The sequence below is a fragment of the Centropristis striata genome, chromosome 21, assembly GCF_030273125.1.
Source record: "Centropristis striata isolate RG_2023a ecotype Rhode Island chromosome 21, C.striata_1.0, whole genome shotgun sequence".
Classification (NCBI taxonomy): Eukaryota; Metazoa; Chordata; class Actinopteri; order Perciformes; family Serranidae; genus Centropristis; species Centropristis striata.
Window position 1 is genome coordinate 13,268,967 of NC_081537.1, and position 23,639 is coordinate 13,292,605.

General features: G+C 37.2%; 3 protein-coding genes across 6 annotated transcripts; all 3 read left to right on the top strand.

The window, feature by feature from the left end:
• The first annotated feature begins 1,184 nt into the window (after positions 1 to 1,184).
• Positions 1,185 to 4,749, top strand: LOC131959617 (sesquipedalian-1-like). Of its 2 annotated transcripts, none has more exons than XM_059324827.1 (4): positions 1,185 to 1,290; positions 1,689 to 1,799; positions 2,873 to 3,176; positions 4,139 to 4,749. In XM_059324827.1, the coding sequence occupies exons 2-4, from the start codon at positions 1,719 to 1,721 to the stop codon at positions 4,579 to 4,581; spliced, it is 828 nt and encodes a 275-aa protein (XP_059180810.1). In that variant the 5' UTR covers positions 1,185 to 1,290; positions 1,689 to 1,718; the 3' UTR covers positions 4,582 to 4,749. The 2 variants fall into 2 exon arrangements, with proteins under 2 accessions (XP_059180810.1, XP_059180811.1); XM_059324828.1 differs by lacking the exon at positions 1,185 to 1,290 and adding an exon at positions 1,309 to 1,352.
• Positions 4,750 to 7,527: 2,778 nt separating this feature from the next.
• Positions 7,528 to 10,727, top strand: mylpfb (myosin light chain, phosphorylatable, fast skeletal muscle b). 3 transcript variants are annotated; one of them, XM_059324706.1, is made up of 6 exons: positions 7,528 to 7,536; positions 8,151 to 8,249; positions 9,278 to 9,458; positions 9,622 to 9,700; positions 10,483 to 10,531; positions 10,626 to 10,727. In XM_059324706.1, the coding sequence occupies exons 1-6, from the start codon at positions 7,528 to 7,530 to the stop codon at positions 10,725 to 10,727; spliced, it is 519 nt and encodes a 172-aa protein (XP_059180689.1). The 3 variants fall into 3 exon arrangements, with proteins under 3 accessions (XP_059180689.1, XP_059180687.1, XP_059180688.1); XM_059324704.1 differs by lacking the exon at positions 7,528 to 7,536 and having other exon boundaries at positions 8,073 to 8,249; XM_059324705.1 differs by lacking the exon at positions 7,528 to 7,536 and having other exon boundaries at positions 8,073 to 8,249; positions 9,323 to 9,458.
• A 4,537-nt stretch (positions 10,728 to 15,264) lies between these two features.
• Positions 15,265 to 23,546, top strand: pgap3 (post-GPI attachment to proteins phospholipase 3). The gene is made up of 8 exons (XM_059325315.1): positions 15,265 to 15,646; positions 17,467 to 17,564; positions 17,686 to 17,838; positions 17,949 to 18,011; positions 19,262 to 19,323; positions 20,107 to 20,243; positions 20,901 to 21,105; positions 22,138 to 23,546. The coding sequence occupies exons 1-8, from the start codon at positions 15,382 to 15,384 to the stop codon at positions 22,199 to 22,201; spliced, it is 1,047 nt and encodes a 348-aa protein (XP_059181298.1). The 5' UTR covers positions 15,265 to 15,381; the 3' UTR covers positions 22,202 to 23,546.
• The last annotated feature ends 93 nt before the right edge of the window (positions 23,547 to 23,639 follow it).

Consider the following 23,639-nt stretch of genomic DNA (forward strand, 5'->3'; position numbering starts at 1 on the left):
TTGAAATAAAACTTCACTTTGAAATGATTTAAAGAAACGAAACACTATAATGCCATTATATACATAAAAATACTTAACATGGCTGCTATTTTGTAATATGTAATATATATATATATATATATATATACACACACACACATACACATCTATTAGTAGATATGCACACTATAGTATAAGAAACAGTGGAGTGACGTAAGTAAATAATACATAACTAAGCAAACGGAAAAAAAGAAAGAAATCATCTTAAGTAGCTACCAAGAGCAAAAGACATGCTATATTTATACATTTATTATTATAATTTAAATATATATTTTTTTAAAACCCCATTTTAAATGTATTATATTATTATTGTTTTACAGTGCTTATATGTATACATTTAACATTATTTATAATTTTAATAGATTAAAAAAAATCTTAAATTCGTTCTTGAATGGTAATTAGGATATATTATAATATATGGTTATATATGGCTGCTATTTTGTAATATGGACAATCCATTAAAATAATAATAAAAATAAATACATATATATGTAAATAAATATATATATGTGTGTGTGTGTATATATATACATATATTCAGAGAATGTGTGTGAAACAGGTGTATCTGGAGGAGTCTTGTTTGTGTGTGTGTGTGTGTAACTAAAATCACATAAAGTTACTTGTGTGTGTGTGTGTGAAGCGCGCGTATGTGTGTTTAAGTAAAATGACATAAAGTTACCTGTGTGTGTGTGTGTGTGTGTGTGTGTGTGTGTGTGAAGTATGTGTATCTGGAGGAGTGTGCGTGCTTATGAACGCGCGTGTGTGTCAGCTGACAGCTTTACCAGAGGATTGTGAGTGAGAGTGGCCCTAATAACAAACAATAAATAAATAAATAAAAAGTCAACTTAAGTAGTTACCAAGGACAAAATACAGAAACTATATTTTTACATGTATTATTATTTATAGTTTAATTGAACGATATAGTATTTAGGATATATACATGGCTGCTATTTTGTATGGCAATAATACGAAAAAAGTAAATAATTATACATAAATAACCGATTGACTTAAGTAGTTACCAAAGGCAAAAGACATAAACTATATTACATGTATTATTGTATAAGTATTTTAAATGTTTTTTTCTGAATGCATTAGGGATGGGCATTTATATTATTTATATTATGATATTGAATGCAGTTGTTGACAGATGGTGCCGTCGACGTGGGGCTGCCTTTCCTCACCTTAGCAACCAGGAAGTGATTGACACACACCCAGAGGAGGACACTGACACACACTACACGCATCTCAAAGGTGAGTAAACACCAGCCATGTGGAAGTGAGAAATACTCTGTCCTCGCTCTGTATCTCTCAAGGTAAACTTAAACGTATTACAAGATGGAAACAGAAAGTCACAAGCGTGTTATTAACGAGTCGGAGGCGGAAGCACGAAGAGTAAAATACGTTACCGCCTTAAAAACAGTTGGCGTTATTAATGGCGGTCACTTTGGCAGGTTTCCAACTCATTGTTAAGCACATTAAACCGTGTTAAACCTGTTGTTTTTTATCATGGTATTTCCTCGTCGCAACACGGAAGGGCGCATATTTTGTCCCCGAGCTTAATAGCGTTAATATTACTTCTCCTTCAACACATGACTCAAATACAAAACAGGGAAGTGGATAGAATTACTATTGTTTTGTCCATGTTGCAGATTGGGGTCAAAGCTGCCTGTGATGTTGAAATGAAGATTGATGAGAAAGTTATCACCTACTTTGAATCTTGCACCTCACCAGTGGACAAAGAAGGGTACCTGTCCAAGAAGGTAGGAGACACTCACACACTCAGCTGATTATTTACATTAAGACAATTATTTTTTTGTATCAGAAGTTTTCTGAAATGTTTGATTGTAACTAAGTACATTTACTCAAGTTCTGTACAATTCTGAGGCACTTTTACTTCACTTGAGTATTTACAAATATTACACTACATTTAATGGGCAAATATTGTACTTTTTACTCCATTACATTTAGCTGCCGGCTTTAGGTATTTTTCAGGTCAAGGTTTAACAGGGAAAAATGCACTCAATTTGAAATTATTATGCCATTCTGAAAAATGAGTACTTTTACTTTTGATACTTTAAGTACATTTTGATGTTGATACTTTTGTACTTTTACTGAAGTAAGTTTTGAATTCAGAACTTTTACTTGTAATGGAGTAATTTCACAGTCTGGTATTATTAGTATTTTTTATTTAAGTAAGGGATCCGTATACTTCTTCCTCCACTGAAAATGAGACATTATCTAATGCTAACTTTTGTTTGGTTAAGCAGATATCTACAGACACACACGTTTTCTTTCCAGTAATCTAAAGAGAAAAAAAAGAAACGTTATTTACGAAGAACTAGCCTGGACCAAAATTGCCAATGTTTTGCCTGTACTGTCTTAATTAGACTTTATCCAAATTTGTGAATAATAAATTGAGATTTGAAAAACAAACCCAACAATAACAACCTTGCCTGTAATATTTAAAATATTATGTTCATAAATGTATTCATAGGCAGCTTTCAAAACAAAGTTTCAAAGTGCTTTGCGGGGCAAAATTACGATTAAAACATTACAGCACTACAATTAAACAAAGTCATACAGATAAAAGTACATAAAATTAAATATAATAAGGGACTTGAGTACTTGAATTATGTCGAAGGCTGCCAGTCCATTCAGCTTTCAAAGAAGTTTCATATCTAAGCACTAAAAACTTCTACTTCACTTTTTGGCGCTTGCACCAGTAGCCCACAAACGAATCTACTTATTTCACTGAAGCGTTGTGTAAGAAATTGAGTAAATGAGCCGTTTGTACATGAGTCAGTAAACCGCAGATGGCACAATTGTCACACAGGGCGAGATAAAGACTTCCTATCAGAAGCGCTGGTTCGTGCTGAAGGGGAACCTCCTCTTCTACAAGGACAAGCCGGCGGACCGGGACGTGACAGGAGTGATTGTTCTGGAGGGCTGCACCGTCCAGCTGTGCGAGTCCGAGGAGCAGTTCGCCTTCTCGCTGGTGTGGAACGAGCCAGGGCTACGGACGTACAAGTTTGCCGCCGAGGACCAGGCCGATCAGGAGAGCTGGATCAAGGCCCTGCTGTCAGCCAATCACAACTACCTGTCCCTGCTGGTGATGGACCTGGAGAAGAAGTACAGAGGTGAGAGAGCAGAGTGTCTGTTATCTATGTTATCTGTGGGTGAAAGAGAGCTGCCTTTGTTCTACAGAGCAGCTGTGTGATGCATCACTGTTTACAGCCTCCATATCAGACATCATCTATATCATGGTACATTATATACAAACATAATAATCTCATAACATCCGTCTGTCAGAATGTGCAGACACTGTGAACACAGTACGTGTAAGTGAAATAATCTAACTTTTAAAAACTTTATCAAAAAAGGGGTCGTTTAAATCTATAGTCGTTTTTGAAGGTGTACTTTGTGTTATTGTTGTTTGATTTCAATACATAAGCTATAAATGGTATTTTTGTTGTCTTCTCCATGTACTGTATATGAATAAGTTATAAACTAAAAGATTAATATATCAACAGAAAAATAACGGCAACTGTTTTCATAAGCAAATAAATAATTATTGTATTTTTTTTACTTAGTTTTTATTAAAGCTACTAACTCGTACAGTAATTTCACTATTCTTCTGCTGTTTGTTTTGTTTTTTACAAAAAAATATGAAAATGACATAAGAAAGTAAAACTTAAACAATCACAACCTTGATTCAAGTGTGAAATGCTAAATAGTAAGAATACAATAAAGGTACAATAGAAACTAGATGGCATGGTGGAAAAAATAATAGATAAATAAAATGAATAAATAAAAAATTGGTAGAAAATGCTGTTTTCATCCTCTCAAATATGGCAACTTCCTGCTTTGCTTCCTGTCCAAGTATCAGCCATGAAACCATGGAATATAATGTTGAAATTAAAAACTCTTAACAGAAAAATCCCCAGCTGCTTCCTTTTTAACTTGCACATGTTTTGCTCACTGCCAAAATTCCCCATAAATCATCACAATGTCCAAAAGAGGGCGGTCTGTCTGCAGCTTCAGCCTCTGTTAATGTAACTCCACTTACATGTTTCTATGTTTGTCTTTGCTCTTTCCTCAGAATTATTAGGCGAGTTCGCCAGTGAACCAGCCAACCCTTTCGTCATGCCAGATTTCAGTTCAGCAGAAGTGGGACATCCTGCAGCCTATCAGAACATACAATCTTCAACACTGCCTCCGTTTGCAGGAGCAGCCGAAGCAGGAGCCGAAGCAGGAGCCGGTCTGAGTTCCGGTCAGCTGCTCCAAGCTCCGAGCATTTCATCCAAATCCTCCAGTAAAAGATCGCCCAAACTGTGGGCCAAGAGGAGCGCCAATGTGGTGCCCGTTAACACTCCTGGACCACCTCTGGGGGACTGGTCAGCCGTCTGTTTAGGCACCAAGGAGGAATTCACTCAGTTGCATGAGGATTTTGGAAAAGAGGTGAAGGAACTGATTGCTGATTGGCTGAAGAGGGGACAAGATGATGAAGCTGTTCAGCAGGAAAACTTGATAGATTTTGGTTAATAAGTGTGTATAAGTTTCTAAACCTTAATTTCATTACGAGTGGTTACATTACAAAGCTATTTTGTAAATATTGAGATATTGTTATTGTTGAGATATATTTGTTGCTCAAGGGCGTCCTTTTCTTCACTTATTATGACATGGAGTCAATAAATGATCTCATGCTCTTTTGATTTTTGTTATTTCTTGCAGTAAAGTGATTTTTTCTCCTTTTTCTTAACACGCCAACACCAACTGCCAATGTGGCGTTCATCTTTATGTACTACGTAGCCCATCTAGTCCTGGATCAGCCTTATTAGTCAGACTGGGTATTTTACCTGACAGTTTTTCAAATCAAATCAACTTTTATTTGTAGACAAAATAGATAATCTATAATATGATATAATGTAATATCTTATGTTATTATAAAGTACTATGGACTAAAAAAAAACACACAATCCCTCAGCCGAAGACAAATTGGGTGCAAGTTAGTATAAATTAAATATCACAAGAAGCAAAAGTTCTTATTTGTTTAATGTTGTCCAAACACAAAAAGCTGTACAAGAACTTTGCTGAAACAAAATAATCTAATTTGCCAAATTATGATTTTAAATCAATGTGTGTGTGATCAAAAAATGAATATGAGACATTCGATGCCAGCTTTCTTGATGGAGCTTTCTTCATGAAGCACTCATATTTTATTTCAAATTGTGTTTTTTTTATATAGTTTTCTATAAAAATATAAATTGTAAAGTAAGAGAACCTGAAGATGTATGAAGAATATGAAAATGTTTTTCCTTGAGGTCCAATTTTATTGATCACTTGATTACCCAATTTATCTATACACCAGTGGATTAAAGTTCCAAGTCAAAGCAGGTCGGTGACTGTGGGGGTAAAAAAAGGACTGTCAGTTGTAGGGGGGCCACGCCAAGAAGGGCGAAGTCTGTCGAATTTTAGAAGAGTGTCAAAATGGCTGAGAAAGAGAATGGCGGGGGGAGGCAGGCAGCGCTATTTCAGTCTCTACAGCTGTCTTGTTTTTATGGGCTTTGACAGAGCTTGGTCTCTTTCTCTCTGTCACCTTCAAACCCATACTTGAAGTGGCTGCGACCTTCTTCACACTTTTTCTTACTTCTCTGGAAAACAAGGCAGGATCTCTGATCAGATAAAACCAACATTCATGTAATTAAAAAATGACATTTTGGTCCCGTAGGCTTGTGAATGAACCCGGTATCGGTTCACGCTGGTGCCGGACACCAATACATACCATAGCTGTGCAGTGGAGTGATTGATGGCAGCCTATGGAGCTCATATATGGACTTCAGAGGGTGGGCCACTGTCCTCCTGTTGGAAGGAAACTATACTGGGAACCTCCAGGAGCCACCCAAATTAGTGCACTCATGGTGGGAAAGCTGCTTATTTAGTCCAATCATCATTTGCTGTTTCCCATCACAGATGTGTCTTATTGTCAGTTTTAACAAGAGAGAAATTATACATTTTAAAGTTTCTGGTCTATGAAACAGAATTCTTAACTGACAATATATAATCTTTTTATAGTTGTTTTTCTAACTGTATAACGCTCTTTTTTTCTTTCTTAATAAAGCAGCTGCACGAAGCCATGACGCAACATGAAATAGAAACCAGCTTTAGAAGTCTTTAGTTTAACTTGAAAGTTAAACATACTGTATTTCCTGCCACCTGTGTCGGTAATACAGGACTGTTTACATTTCTTATTACTGCAAGGTCACTGTCTGAAGAGGCCTAGTGGTCGCGTGGCGCTGCTGGATCTGGACCAAAGTCCATCAGCCAACTGATTTCAAGTTTCATGACTGAATATAAACCGTGCTGGCCAATACTGGCGGACTCAAACCTTAGCCCTATCATTTAGACAGGTGATGACTTCAGGATATGTCATCCTTGTTGGCACCAAGGGGCTGGATGCTGTTAATTACTGTTAATCCAATACGTGTGTGTGTGTGTGTGTGTACTGAGGAAGTAAAGTAGCCACAGCCTGTCATCATATGCTGGTTTTGTTCTCACATGCTGGATATAAAAGACACAAAAATAGCCACAACAAAGACTTAGTCTTAGACCAGTGTGTCAAGATCAGTGGTGGAATGTAACTAAGTACATTAACTAGTACTATTGCAGGACTACTTACTTGAGTATTTCCATTTTATGTAACTTTATACTTCTACTTCATTACATTTTGAGGCAAATATTGTATTTTTTTACTCCACTGTATTTAGCCGACAGCTTTAATTACTTTTCAGGTCAAGATTTAACATGAAAAACATGATAGATTTAAAGTTTTTAGACATTTTTTTTTTACATAAAAGAGAAAATGACTACTGCTCTTTACATAAATACATAATAATAATCCAATGATATATTTGGAATATGTTTCACAATATGAGTGGGGACCTTCTGCATAATCTCCTTTTGATACTTTATGTACATTTTGATGTTGATACTTTTGTACTTTTACTTAAGTGGGTTTTGAATGCAGGACTTTTACTTGTAGTGGAGTCATTTTATTTCACAGTGTGGTATTAGTACTTTTACTCAAGTAAGGGATCTGAACATTTTTTCAAACAAGATGATGAAGAAGAAGAAATAGGCTACAGATGAGTTGTCCCTCAACATGTCCCTGTGGGTTTGTTTGGCCATATTAGTCCACAGATGACACCAAAGTCAGACATGTGTGTTGGCATTGAATTCACCTCATTCCAAGACTCCTGGGACCTATTTTGGAGCATCGGTAAGCCGATCCACCCCGCCACCTCTTCACTCCTCCCTCTTTCTCTTACTTTCCCTCAGCTCTGTTTTCCTGCCAAACCTGATGGTGTGGCTAAAGTTAGCCCCAAGTGGGCTAGTATATAAGGCCCCTTGGGTCCAGTGCTTACATGTCAGTCACATCGGCTTGGCGTAGGCTTCTCTTCTTGACCACCAACAACCCCAAAAACTTGAGAGATGGTGAGTGTGGCCACGTACCTTGGAAGAACAGTCTCTAGGGATCTAGGATCTTCTCGGCACTAAACTGATGAAAGATGAATGCATCACTGACACAGTTGCTATCTGGATTACCAAAAGTCATCTTGAGCTGAGCGTCCCAAACTGCGGATTTGGACCCAGTCTTAACTTTTATCTGCTGGCTTGAGTTTAAGTTTGGCCAGCATATCAACCCTTAGCCAAGATGAAAATCTGAAAAGCAAAATGTTTTGGGATCTGGCTTATGATTGTAGTCCCCGAAAGCCAGAAGTACTTTACCCTTAATTGGATGCTAGAGTTAAGACAGACAGATTTCTTTTGGAGGAAAAAAACTCTTTGAGATGAAAATATGTAATTTGTTTGGAATTCGATACCAAAACCACCAGATACAGTGATTTAATAAGACGTTTTGGAGCATCCTTATATTGATCTTAGCCATGATACGATCAATGTAGGACTCATTTGCATCCTTTTGTTTTAGGACAGCTTTTCTATATTTACTGTATTTCTCTTTGAGTTAGCCGGGATCACTGTGTCTTATATAGAAGTCTGTTTGTTTGCCATTTTAAATGATTAAAGTGTTTTTTACCTTTCGTTACTCCCAGGCACCCAAGAAGGCCAAGAGGAGGCAGCAGCAGGGTGAGGGTGGATCCTCCAATGTGTTCTCCATGTTTGAGCAGAGCCAGATCCAGGAGTACAAGGAGGTAAAATTCTCTTCAACACATCTCACACAAGTTTTCTAGCAGTATAAGTGGAGATCTCTGTAGGCCAGGTGAGAAAAGGAACATTTTGTACCCCGCAGTGACCTCAAGGAAGGTGCTGGCCTGATCAGGTGGCTGCATGTAAGAATGTCCTCATCAGCAACGACAGGACGATAAATCAGAGTTTTCCGATGACAGCAGCTACCTCTCCCCTGAGCTAGCTCAGTAATCTTACTCAGAGACTCAAACACTCGCTGTGTGACCCCACTGGAATGCCGCCCAACAGCTGGTGGATGGTAATATTAATCAAAGCAGGAAAGAGGGGCTCAAGGTAGAAAGAACAAGAACACATTTGAGATATTAAAGTCGAGGCTGTGAAGAGAAAGAAGTACAGGATATTTTTTAATACCTCAAGAAGGTTTTTCTTCATAATTAAGGATGTAACATTTGGCTCAATTAGGATATGCGTTTTATAGTTTTCCTTATATTTTATATATAGAAAAGAGAATACAATGGTTACGGTAGCTGAAATATCATTGAGACGGGGTCATCAGATTTAGTCACAAGGCAAAAAAAGTGGGGGAAGGGGATGACAGCTGTAATCGATACCTTCTCCTTAAATGTCGCAATGGGCTTGTCTCACATTCCGAGACCATTTTAACACCTTAGAAAGACAAGTGGCCGACCAGCTGCCAAGTCCCAAAAGGTTTGCTATGCCATCTTTAGTTTCACTGGGTGCTACGCCCAGCTATGTGCGACAGGAGGTGGAGAACGCCTACACATTTACACGCTTATGTTGGCAGGCTATCTTACGCAAATAATTATCATAAGCAAGTCTTATGATGAGGACTTGTGAGAAATGTGAGAATCTAAGTTTAACTATTTTAATCACTTGCAGTTTGGTTTTACTTGAAGGGCTTATACGTGTCACCTGAGGAGGTGCTGAGTCTTTGGTGTAGCTGCAGATAATTATTAAAAATGTCATTTTTTTATTCACTGACTAACCTCTCTTACCTCACTGTCTCCGGCAGGCTTTCACAATCATTGACCAGAACAGAGATGGCATCATCAGCAAGGACGATCTCAGGGACGTGCTGGCCACCATGGGCCAACTGAATGTGAAGAATGAGGAGCTGGAGGCCATGGTGAAGGAGGCCAGCGGCCCCATCAACTTCACCGTTTTCCTGACCATGTTCGGCGAGAAGCTGAAGGGTGCGTTGACACTTGTGCAGTTTAAGCCTCAACTTCTTTTCGCTTTTTGTCTTATGTTGTACATTTCCCCCTCTTTTCTGTCTTGATATAATTCAGGATTCTTTCTTTCTTTCTTTTAAATTATACTTTATAATTGGGACTAATTGGCTTCTTTTACTCTCAGGTGCTGACCCCGAGGACGTTATTGTGAGCGCTTTCAAGGTCCTGGACCCCGAGGCCACTGGCTCCATCAAGAAGGAATTGTAAGAGCTTTTTGCTTCTTTTTTTTCACTTTTAATGATCATCTGTCAGGTAGTCCGGATTTTCACTCAAATAAAAGCAGTATTACTGTGTAAAAATACTTAGTTACAAGTAAAAGTCCTGCATTCAAAATCTTATTTAAGTAAAATTACAAAATTATTAGCATCAAAAGATACTTAAAGTATTCCAAGTAGTCTTCATGCAGAATGACCAATTTTAGAATAGTACATTATATAACTGTATTATAGTTATTCATAGATTATTGTGTGTATCCCTTTAAGGACAATTGAAAGTTACAGATTTAGTTGAGTTACAGACATTATTAATTAGGAGAGTATAATTAGAAAAATTGTTTGTTTAAATTTTTATTTTTAAATTTTATTTAAGTTTAACTTCAAAGCCAATGAATAATATGCTTGAACATTTTAAAATTTTGTATTTGTCATGTCAGAAGTATAACAAATAATAATAAATAAATAAATAAATAATAAATTATCGTAATTAATGTCTTCGTTTTTGAAAATATTTGTGTTAATTATCCGAATCTGCAAAGTATCTTTATAAAATTATCTTAGGGGAGTATTATATTTTATAATATATATATTTTCTCTGTATTCAGAAATAATTGTTGTGGAGTAAAAGGATAAAGTAACATAAAATGGAAAGTACAATACATAAAGTACAATACATCAAAACTGTTGTCTACAGTATTTGGGTAATTCACTTTGTGTCCTAATCTGGAATGAAGATATTAATGTTTCTCCATTATTTTTTCTCTCTCCAGCCTTGAGGAGCTCCTGACCACCCAGTGCGACAGGTTCACCGCTGAGGAGGTGAGCTGCTCCGTCTCTGTCTCGCTCACATTCCCTCTCTGTCTTTAGTCGTTCAGGGTTGTCAGCATCTTCTTTGCTCTCTCCCTCTCTGCAGATGACCAACCTGTGGGCTGCGTTCCCCCCTGATGTGGCTGGCAATGTGGACTACAAGAACATCTGCTACGTCATCACACACGGAGAGGAAAAGGAAGAGTAAAATCCACCTCTCTAAAGCTCTCTACCTCCGTTCAAACCCCCCGTACTCGACCCTCCATCTACTCACTCCCCTCCTCTCCAATGACGTGGCTTCCTCGCACACTTCCACGCTCCCTCCGGCCCGCTCTTTCCGCTTGCCAGCTCACTACAAAAAGACTTGTCTCGTTTTTTTCGAGATGCTCAGTGAGAGGAACGAAGGCTGTGGGGGTTGTTTGTGTGTGAGAACCAACAGGGGGACATGGGATTATTTTCAATAAAAATAATCTTGTGGCACTGAAACACTTTCTCTATCTCTGTCCCTGCCTCTTGTTCCTCCTTCTTGTCCTCCATCACTCATTCTGTCCTTCTGCGTTGAGGCCAACAGTGCATGCATCATACCTACATGCAGCGCGTGTATGCAGCGGTCAATCAGAAGTGTCCCTTGGGTGCTGTGGTGCATGCACAGTCACTTAACTTGAAACAAGTAAACCAGCCTGACCCCAGTGGTCTGTTCGTCTCAACCTGACACAGAGTGCTTTATGGATTCGTCCCTTTGTTTTCAATAGAGAGGAGCTCACAGTAAAAGAGTGGGAGTAATGTACTATAATAGTTTGCCTTCCCCTCTCTTTTTAATCTGTCTCTCTGTCTGTTAAGCAGAGGTCTGAAAGGAAAAGTTGCAGTGGAAAAAAGGAAAAGCATGATTTCTTTTCTTAAAGAATCTTGTAAATAGAGAAAGAGATGGCGAAAAGATGGCGACCGGGAGGCAGGAAAAGAAGTGAACAAAAGTAAAACTTCTTTGTTTGTGACTCTTCTTCCTCCCTCTCACTGCTGTTTCTCTCCTGTTGTTGTGATTGTGTCTGTAACGAATAAAGAAATAAAATACACTATGTTTCGTATGACACTGTGTCTGATGGTTTAAGTGGGGGCATGGGTGATTGCACTGCTGTGGACTGGAGAGCACCGTCTGTACACTGACTGGAATATGCATACACTGAAGCTTTAGTAACGTTTCGATGTTGTAATGGTGATCAAAAATTGGTCAAAAGTGCATTCATGATCCCCGAATACTGACATAATTCCTATTTATCATGCAGCATCAACCCACATAAAAAACATTGGAAAATGGGATAAAATAATGAAAAACCTACCAGTACAAGAATAGCTCAGCAGGAGAATGATCATGGCCGTCAAACATGATCTAAACTCACATATGTTGAGGTTTATAGTAGGATTTTCAGTAGATTTTCCCATTTAAAGGGTCACTACATTTTATACCGCTGACTCAACAACTCCTGTTAAGATAAACTTGAGCAAGGCACCTCATGGTTTTAAACTTTAGCTGTCATAAAGTCCCTCACTGGGGGAGAATGTAGAGGAATCTGAGGGCAATTGTAACTTCTTTTCCTCCATAACTCACAGACTGAATGAAATACACGAATCAACTTTTGATTCAAGAAACATATATATGTGCTCTGAATAATAATATTAAATATATGTTATATTTTCAGTAATATGGACAAAACAATAATGTTAAATTTAACGTGAGAAGTCTGAATGTGACACTTTAAAAAATGTCATGGTTTATTGCCCTTTAGTTGGTTATAGAGCCCGACAGATAAATCAGTTGACAGATATTATCGGTCGATATTGGCCTATAAAAGGTTTATCAGTATCTGTGTATATGCTGCAGAAAATGTTGCTTATGTGATTTAGAATTGGTGTTCTTTTAAAAAAAATAAAAAGTCAGCAATTGACTGACATTGAAGAGTACTGGCTGCAGGTCTGGATGGCTACCTGGCTATGCTGCCCCCCTCCTGTATTAATATAGAAAATGAATGCTTACACAAATTAATAGAAATCCTGGCATTCAACTTTCAGCTGATCCCTGACTACTATATGTATTTCTATTAGTGTCATGTTTTATTTTGAAGTTCTTCATGTGACCTTTGGGCCTTTGGTCCAACATTGTGGCTGGAAACAAATAAGACACATTTGCATGGTTTGACTTCATTCACTCGTTAATCAGAGGTATAATATGTCATGTAACATTAATTATTTTTCCTTCCTGATTTTACAGTAAAAACTCATTCAAATGTGGCTGGCAAACAGCCGTCTAATGACAGAAGTGACAGATGATGATGATGTGCCCCGTCAGCTTCAACATTCACCGCTGCACACATTATTCAAATCAATAAAACTTTGTCAAACCCAGCTGGTCATACTGTCATTTTATTTATAGCGAGCAGTGAGCTGAGTCAGTTCAGCTGCTGTCAGTGGGTGCTTCAGAACATAAAAGAAAGTTGTCATTTTTTCTTGCAAATCGACCACCACAGATCTCAATGTCTCGGTTAATTAACAGCACCGGCTCTAATGAAACAGCTATCTATGCATTTTGTGAAGGCCAATGGCAGGGCGTCATCTTCTGGATATGTATCACTACAGTTTCCTTTGTTTTTGGATTTCCTGGAGCTGTTGCCATTCTTTGGCATATGTTTCAGAAAAGAAGAAAAGGAATCCCATTCACCCCTAATGATGTCTTTACGTCAAATATCACTGTCATGGATGGGCTTTATTTGATCTTTCTTATGCCAGAGCTGTATAACTTACCGAAAGGGAACAGCTTTGCGTATCAAAAATTCTTTTCTTTCATCCTTGCATTCAATCTGTGTGGCAGGCCTCTCTTCCTCACCTGTATCTGTCTGGACTGTTACATGGCTGTGGTCCATCCTGTTACATATCGGGCGAGAAAGAGTTTGACTCCCAGGCTCCTGGTTGCTGCTGGTGTTTGGATTGTGATGATTGGCTTTGGATTGTATTATGCCAGCAAACAAGTTAAACAAGAAGTAGTTTCCATTGACTTCACCCTTGTCTTGTTTTTCACTTTGACCCTCCCTGTTATTGCATTTTGTGACCTCTCCGTCTTCTGGACCCTGAAGAGATCAAACCCAGGAGGAAAAGACGTCCACCCCCAGAAGAAGAAAGCTCTGCAGATCATCATCAACAACTTGGTTGTTACTTTTACATCGTATCTTCCTCCAATAATTATTTTGTTCATTTCCCAGTTTCTAAACTTGCACTACAAAACCATTGCTTGTCTTGTGGTGATTCCAGCAATAGGCATCACTGTCATAGGAAATGCACTTTCACTCTGTGTGTATTTGAACAATCTGGGAAAACTGGACTGGCTTAAATGTTGGAAGAAGTAATGAACGTCGGTTTTAGATATTTTCTCAGCTGTGTAGAGTGTATATAGTAACCCACATGTTATAATAATTATTATAGTTAGAGTATATTAAAACTTTTTGTTTTTTCATGCTGGAATATATTCAGGTCTGAATGAAGAATTACACCATAAGCCCCTTTAATAAACAACATTTCTAGTTTTATTTAATAATGGGACTTCATTATACTGCATGGTTTGATTGTTATGATCTTATTTTGTTTTATATCAATATTTAGAGATCATTGTCTGTGTTTTAAATGAATGTGCTTGACTAATTACAGGATTTTATTATAACTTTTTCACCGTTTCTCCCTAAAGTGCTTGAAGAATGTGTTTTTATGTTACAAAGTAAGTAAGTAAGTAAGTAAAGTAGTTTGTATTAGTAATAAGCCTTTGTATTGAAACTACATAGGTTAAAATAAAGGATGTGTAAGCTGTGATCTATTCTTTCTGCTGTCTTTTGTAAGACTTAAGCTAAAAGGCTATTTAATTTGCCATTGCAAAACCTGAATGTGGAAACAGACTAGTGATGAATAAGTGTGTTAAGTTAGACACTAAAGTAAAGACTTTTTATATACCAATTATACATCAGCATGTTTACCACACAAGATTGTCAAGGGTTTTAGTCCTCCTAGATACATCAATATTTTATTGTTTTTTATTTGCATTTTTCATATGATGATGATAATGACAATAAATATTGGTGTCATTGTTCATGTATTATTTATTAGATTCAAGAAGTAAGACATTTTTAGATATATAATATTATACAGTATAATGTCAGATTTTACATTTTATAATAATAATGATACTCATAATTTTAAACAATAATAACAACAATATAATATTAATAATATTATTATTGTTGTTGTTTTTGTTTTTGTTGTTATTATTATTATTATTATTATTATTATTATTATTATTATTATCACCACTTCTTCGGTCGTATCAAAAGCGTACCGTAATAAACAAATTAAAAAATATATTTATATAATAGATAATATCATAAAAATAAATTATACGCATGTAGAAAATCAATAGATCAATGGATCATGTGACCTAATGACGTTGACAGAAAACAGGAAGTAATACTGACTGCAACAAAACATTCTGCCTTCAAAATAAAAGCTACCAGTACAGAATGTAGCGAATAAGTAGGTAAACAGAACATGAATAACTTCTCGAAGCTAAGTAAGAAAATTGGACCGATGTTAATGCAGCTGCACTTGAGTAAATTGTCTCTAAAATAAACGCACTCACAAATGCTCGCCAGTAAATGTTTTATTTTGGTAAAATAGCGGCCGGAAACTGTGTGTGAGTGTGAAACTTCACCAGGGGACGGGGGAGCAGTGGACATACTGGACTGTAACTCAGAAACACTTAAGGCCCACTCTGTCTACCTAACGAAGAATGGCTGTCTGGTAATGTGGACCATCGGCTGTGAGAGCCATCGATGCCGCTGTCGTCCCGCCGTGCCTTCGTGAGCCCCGACAGGCCGAGACCCACCACCATGGCCTCGGCGGTCCCCCGCTGCACATCTGTCAGCCTCCCCGCCGCGGTCCTCCTGCTCCTGATGTCGGCGACCACGGTCCTGGCATCTCAAGGCGACAAGGAGCCGGTTTACCGAGACTGTGTGAGGCAATGTGTCCGGACCAACTGCACCGGAGCTCGGCTACGGGGGTTTCAGTCTGCCCAGCCGCAGTATATGGCGCTGACAGGTGAGTTGTTGTTATAGTCAGGTACTAAGTTCAGCTAAGTTAGCTAGCTAACAGCCTGTAGATACCTAAACTGTGTACCCACTGTGCTTAAAAACATAATATCATGCCAAATTCATCCATGTGCTGTTTGCTGACTGTGTTTACTGCCGCTGTGTGTCATGGACAGTGGTGAAATGTAACGAAGTACATTTACTCAATTACTGTACTTCATCATCATTTTGTAGTGCTATTACTTTACTTAAATAATCCCATTTTATGCAACTTTATACTTCTACTCACTACAGCTCAAATGTACTTTTTACTCCACTACATTTATACGACAGCTTCTGTTACTTTGCAGATTTAAATCAAGTAATTCATTATATATTTTCTGCAGTAGTGGAATGTAACTAAAATTTACTCTCAAGTACTGTACAATTTTAAGGAACTTGTACTTAACTTGAGTATTTCCATTTTATGTTACTGTAATCATCTTCTCTACTACATTTTAGAGGCAAATATTGTACTGTTACTCCACTACAATTAGCTGACAGCTTTAGTAACTTTTCAAGTTTGATATTTAACACGAAAAATTATTGTAAATATTATTATAAATCAAACCACAAAACAGTATATTGCGTAGTTCAAATCAACCCTACCTTGACAACATTAAAATTCCGCTTACACAAATGCATCAATAATAATAATAATCCAATAATATATTTGGAATATATAAAACAATATGTGTGGGGCCATTGTGCATAATGACTACTTCAAGTTCATTTTGATCCTGATACTTTTGTACTTTTACTTTTACTTCAAGTGTTGAATATAGGACTTTAACTTGCAGTGGAGTAATTCCACAGTGTGGTTAAATACTTTTACTTTAGTAAGAGATCTGAATACTTCTCCACCACATATTTTATGTAATTATAGATTAAGTAACACAGCAATACATAAATTAACTTAAATTAACTCTTTAACTAGAGTTGGTAATCAAGAACTGGTACTTAATTTCCGGTGTTTTGAAATTCTTAACCATCCCATAATGATGACAAAGCTGACAAAAGGGCAAAACATTGAAATGGGCTCACTTTACTAACAATTTGTAGTAAGGACAGTTATGGATAAGTAGTATCAATATTATTACAATGATAGCAATCTGTACTTTAACCGCAGTATATCTTCTTATCTTTGATGTTTCATGAAACGTGATACTCTTTCAAACTGAAACAGCCTTGAATGTTAAAAGCCAGTTTTTCTGGCTGAGCAAGGTGCCACAAAAGCCCATTGTAACTCCACCCACGGTCCATCATTAACAATTGTATAGTGTTTCTGTTTACGTTTAAAAACACAACAGTGCAAGATTTTGAGAAAAGGGAAACAATCGAAACCGTGTAATCAAACCATAGAGGAGAAACTGAGAAGTAATGCCTCCTTTTCTTCAGCTGCAGATAAAGAGAGCACATAACTATTATTTTATTTTCTCATTTAATCAATCAAATGTTTGGTCTGTAGAACGTCAGAAAATAGTGAAAATTCCCTAAAGCCCTAAGGCTATGACTTCAAATGTTTTGTTTAACCAACAACCGTATGCCTGAATAATACATTTGTTGACTTAAATAAAGAAAAACAGCAATGGGAATTCATGGAATCTAAACCTTAAGAAAATTAATAAAAAATACTTTTAGCCAAAGTTTCCTTTTTTTAGCTATTTAAGTAATAGTTTCACCTCTAAGCAATTAGTTTTCCAGATGTGTTTTATTGTTGAATATCCGTACCTGTTGAATTGAACTCGACCTTTTGACCCGTGCTCCTGTCTCTTTGTTCCTGTGTTCCAGGTTGGACGTGTCGGGATGACTGTCGCTATCAATGCATGTGGACCACCGTGGGCCTTTACCAGGCCGAGGGGTACAGAGTCCCACAGTTCCACGGCAAGGTTAGTGCTCCTTATAGGGACCAGAATGTGCACCACACCAAATCTCAACCAAATTAAATCTTTTTTTTTTTCTGATTGAAGTCAAATGTGAAATTATAAGATTGTATCTTATCTCTCATAGTGGCCATTTGCGCGCTTCCTGTGTTTTGAGGAGCCAGCTTCTGCTCTGGCCTCTCTGCTGAACGGTCTGGCTTGCCTTCTCATGCTGCTGCGCTATCGGAGCACGGTGCCACGCCAGAGTCCCATGTACCACACCATCAACGCCTTCTCTCTGGTGAGATGGAGAAAATTAAAAATACACCAGTACTACTATTGTATGTCTTAACACACATGACAAAATGCACCATGTGTATTTAACAAGAGCCTGTGTGTGTGTTTTTCTAGGTGTCTCTTAATGCCTGGTTCTGGTCCACAGTGTTTCACACCCGGGACACCTATCTGACTGAGGTAATACTCGTTGACTGCAGGTGCCTGGACGAAACCTGCAGAAATAAACAAATGAAGGAATGAGTCAATAAATACATTACTATGCCATTAAATGTAAAATAATAATAATAATAATAATTGAAAAATGTATGATTTAATTGTTTTATGATTTCCCTTATTGATTTACTTTCCCATTTATTTATTTTAATGTATTAATTATTTTTAAATGTATTCTTTTTTTTGTATTAATTTATTTAGAATTATTTTTTAAAATTAAGAATATATTCATTATTTTATATATATATATATATTTTCTTTTTTCTTTTTTTTCCCCCTTAACATTCCCCCCATTATTTCCCCCAAAAAACTTTTTTAATCTGTATAATTTCTTCATAATTCTTTTTTTCTTCATAAATTATTTTTAGTACATTCAATGGCATATTCATTTATTTATCAAGTCAATAATTTATTTGTTTATTTATTTTTTATTTTTCCATCCTCCATGTTGATGTATATTTAGTATAGTGCGCTTTTTAAAAATATTTTTTTTATTTACATACTTATTTCTATTTCCAATTATTATACAGCAGCAACCTTAACAAAAGCAATTTCCCCTCTAGGGACCAATAAAATATCTGGTTCTGATTCTGATACTTGTAAAGCTTTTTCAAGCATTTTTGTCCACTTGATAGCAGGAAAAAAAAGTCAGAGCAAAATGATTGTTTTGAGACCAACCTGTCAGGAAGAAAAGAGCAGCTTGGAAATCCTGTCAGAGTTTTTTTTTTCTCTCTACTTGGATGATAATCTCTCACCTTTCAGCTGCAGCTTGGTCCACTACTCCTGAGAAAGATATGTGTTCAGTGGGCTCGTGAGCTGGCAGCAGCTGACGGCTGTTTATATGGAGGGTTGGTGAGAGCCGTTGGGACTCAACACATAGGCCAGCAATCCAAAACAATGAGCTGAGCGCGGCCAAAAGCGCAGCCCTTTCCACATCACAGGCAGTCAGTTGATTCAGTGTTAATTTAAAAATGATATCACTTGATGCAGCTGTTGAACTGCTGAACTATCTTATGAACTGACTCATGCTGAGATGAGTGTTTTCTGTTTTATTGGCTCATGAGCTCAACTAATCAGTAGCATCCTAATGCTATTACTGACGAGCCCTCCGGCTGTGTGCTGGACCTTTTCAGTTGCATTCAAGTCTATTTCTCTTCATCTTCATTTCTGTTGTCAGTAAATGTGCTTTTTTTCTCTGTGATATTCTCTTTCAGAAAATGGACTATTTCTGTGCAACTGCTGTCATTCTGTACTCAATCTACCTGTGCTGTGTCAGGTAAGCTCTGCAACAGTTATTCCTAAAAATGCTCTTATTTGACACAGGATGGAAGTATTGCAGGGTTCCTTGAAAACACTTGAATTTTAATGTGTTTTCAAGGTTTGAAAAGCCACCATCGGTACAGCAAATGTTTAAAGTTAAAGCTCATGTTTGGTTGGTCCCAAAGCTTATTTGTAATACTTTATTTTTATTGTATTGAGTATTCTATACCTGTTTTTATTTTTTTATAATATTGTTACTTATCATCGACTGAAAAAGTCACCCATTGGTTTGTGGTCTCCCAATTTAGTGTTTTCGAGGTTTGAAAATTGCTTGGATTTGAATAAATTGCTTGAAATTTGGTTTATTTAGGATTCCAAGACTACTCACAAACAGGTGATACATTTTGAAACATGAAACTTTAAAAAGAAATGGTTCCCCTTTAGAGAATGCTGCCTGAAAACATGAACTTTGGTCATTAATAGCACAATAGCATCTAATTCAATGTGACAAAGAAATTAATAAACAGGATACTGTACATACAGTATAAGGTCCTGGAGAAGCTTGAAAGTGTACCTTGATAATGCTTGAATTTTGAGTAGGATTAAAGTAAAATTCAACTCTATTAATCATTATTCCTGGTTAACATTTGAGTCTAATTATTTTATATTTCTGATAAGAATTAGTGAATATTTACGTAAACTTCTGTCACTAATGTTGTCAAGAACCTGGAAGACATAAACGTCTTCTGGTGCTCTCTAATTTAAAATGTATCTCTTGTTTTTACTCTGTCTTCGTCAGAACTTTGGGTCTGAGGCGACCAGGGGTGTCCAGCATGGTGGGAGTCCTGCTCATCTTGGCCTTCACCTCACACGTGTCCTACTTGACCTTTATCAGCTTCGACTACGGCTACAACATGGCTGCTAACGCCAGCATCGGTACAGAAAATGTTTAAAATGAAAGCTCATGTTTGGTTGGTCATTAAAGATTATTTGTAATAGTTAATTCAAAGTATTTTTCTCTAGCTGCCTTGTATTTTAGTTGGGTTTTTTGTAGATTGAAATGTCACCCATAGATAGATGGATAGATAGATAGATGGATAGATAGATAGATAACTTTATTCATCCCCGAAGGGAAATTCGGTTGTCACAGCAGTCCGGTATTCAAGTACAATAACACAGAATAGAACAAGGACACTTAAGAAGTTAAAAAAAAAGCAGATCAGTTGGTAGGTTGGCAAGATGATGGTAATTATACTGATGATATGATGGCAACAATGCTATAGTGACTAGACGGTATATAATTGTAATAATAGTACAGTATATAATATATAGTATAATATGTAATAATAAATAGTAACAATATAAAATAAAATAATTATAAATAAAATAATATGATATATAATATATAAATATATAATAATAGTAATAGTAATAATAAATAAGGCCGGTATAATAATAATAGTACTATATTAAAGTATATAGTAATAATAATAATAGTAATGTCAGCAACAGTATATATAACTTACAGCATGTCAGTCCTTTAGTCGTTGAGTTCACCGCTAAATTTCGAACAATCTTTTTATGTGTTTAAAGGCATGGTGAACCTCCTGTGGTGGCTGTGTTGGTGCTGGCAGAACCGGCGGACCCTGCCCTACTGGTGGAAGTGCGGCCTGGTGGTGCTGCTGCTTCATGGTCTGGCCCTGCTGGAGCTGCTGGACTTCCCCCCGATGCTCTGGGTCCTGGACGCTCATGCCGTGTGGCACCTCAGCACCGTACCAGTGCACTTCCTTTTCTACAGGTTTGTCCACTCAACACAAGCATTACAGGCAGTGTGTGAACACGAGAAAACAATTTGAGGAGCGAGATATTGTAGCTTTTAGGTGCATGTCTGAAATAGGACTGGTGCCAAATGTTGGACTTTTTGGATATTTATTCATTGGATAAATGATAGGATTTGGGTGTTTATTTCTATACTGTATAATCCCTAAAAATGTATGCCTTAAACCAAAAGAAAGGGCCATGGATTACTGTCGGGATTACAGGGAAACTCTCTGTCTCCCTCCATCTATAGAGCACAGAGCATGCATAGTCCTGAATATCGCAATATTCACTGTTCATTACTACTGAAGCTTTGGGTACCAAAAAATTTAATTTGAGACAGTACCGGTGTGAAAGAAGAAGATCAAAAAGACTATTAAGTCAAGAGATAGATAGATATATTATTGTGATAGATATTATGGTTATTTAGCTTCTATAACATGTCTCCTTTCAGACTATTCAAAATACCCATTAAAGTGTTTATTTTACTACACTTTGATTATTTGTGTCTGAAGATTTCTCCTAAATTTACCAAAAGCTAGATAGATAACCGTTAGATAATGCCTCATTTGCATATTTAAACCTAAAATTTCAGAAAACTTGTAATACAAAAAATAACTGTCTTGGTGTTAGTAATCAATCTGGGAAGTTTCATGGTGATATCTATTGGATAAAAATGTTACCCCATTCACCTGTGGTGTCTCCCTTTATTAGAGATAATTACTGTATAAATACCGCCAAAAAATATGTATAAATACACAAAAAACACACAAACACACAAAAAAATCTGCACTCACTGTTGAAAAGCACTTGCATCCCAAAAAACACTTACGTCAACGTAGTACATGCAACTTATTCTTGCTTATTCACGTGTTGTTTCTCGACTTCATCCTTGCTTGTGTATTAACTCTCAAATGTACGTCGCTTTGGATAAAAGCGTCTGCTAAATGACATTGTAGATTGTTATAGATTGTAGATTGTATATGATCCTGATGTTGTTTTTTCCCTCCAGTTTCCTGATAGACGACAGCCTCTACCTACTAAACACAGAGAAGATGGGTGTCAAAGTGGAGTAGGAGGAGCTCATCACCGCTTCACCCTCACACCTCTCCAGTCAGGGCAGCCAGACACCCGAACACGGAAGTAGCTCAGCCTCCCAGATGACATGCATGACACCACTATGACTTCCATCAAAGTAGACTTTGTTTACATTTCACTCGTTTTAATTTTTTTTTAAAAACTATTTATATGGGTGTGTGGGGGGGTACTTTCTCTGTTCTTTACATCACGATCGATGCTTGCTCTACTTAACTCTGCCTTGTACTACTCGATGATACTTTTGTCATTCATCATACATTCAAAACAGGAAAAAAGTGTTCCACCATTCGGATGCATATCCCACAAGCCTCTTGGAAGTCAGACTCGCTCTGCACAAATGGCAGTTTGCCGTGACTGACAATAGAGGGCACCAAATCCCTTGCCGGGCCGTCGTAACCTCCTGTGTTTGGTGCGGCGTGTGTCAGGGTCCGTCTGTGCCAACAGCGGACTGGCGGACACAGAGATGTGCCCCTTGTGAAGTGGGCAGAGGGAAGGGGGGAGGGGGTCTGCCAGCGGATTGTTCTGGAGCTGGACGGGTGAGGGGGTTTATGTTTGGAGGCCATTCCAGCTGACTGTGTTTTTTTTTTTCTTTTCTCACCATCACACCTTTATCTTTGTGCCTGCATTGTTTCCACTGCTCCTTTTATTTTGCTATTCTGTCTTCTTATCATTTCACATTTTTTATTTTTTTTACCTTTTAACTCTGTTTACCAATTTGTGTGCTTTATTTTTTATTGATTGAAATTTGAGGGTGGGATATGCCTGATGATCAAAAAACAGAAATATTATTTCTATTCACCTGGATTGCCTTTTAGTGTGAGGAGAAGGAGAAAAAGATTGAAGTAGGAGATATAATGTGTGACAGGAAGCTGGGGGCTGTTTTTTGTTTTTTTTTTACATCAAGAGTTTCTAATGAATCCTGAGGTTAGGGGATGTGTGTGAATGAGTTTATGTGGGTTTTTTCATGCCCATTTTATGAATTTAGTTGCATTTCCTGCTGTAATATTCCCCAAAATGACTCGCACACAACCAGCTGCTGTACAGATAACTGCTCCAACATGTAAAAAGATCCATTTTCCTCCATGTCTGCCTTACATCTGTCAATGAGCATGCTTCTTCTTTCCTTTTTTTTAATCAAATCTCATCTCAGAGTTGGCACCAAAACTCTTGAATTCATACCACTTATGTCTTCAACCCTCAGAGTTTCCCTTCCATATGTGCACTTTACGAGTGTGTGTATATTTACGTGCATTTTTGTTTGAAATTCTGCCTTTGTATTTATGTGTGAGAACAATGACCAGTACAATATGTGTGTACACGTTGCCTTGACTCGACATTGTGTTGTTTTTGCCATCGTAAACTGAAACACTGCGTGTGTGTGTGAAAGGGAGAGAGAGCTAGATTGTGCCTGATCCT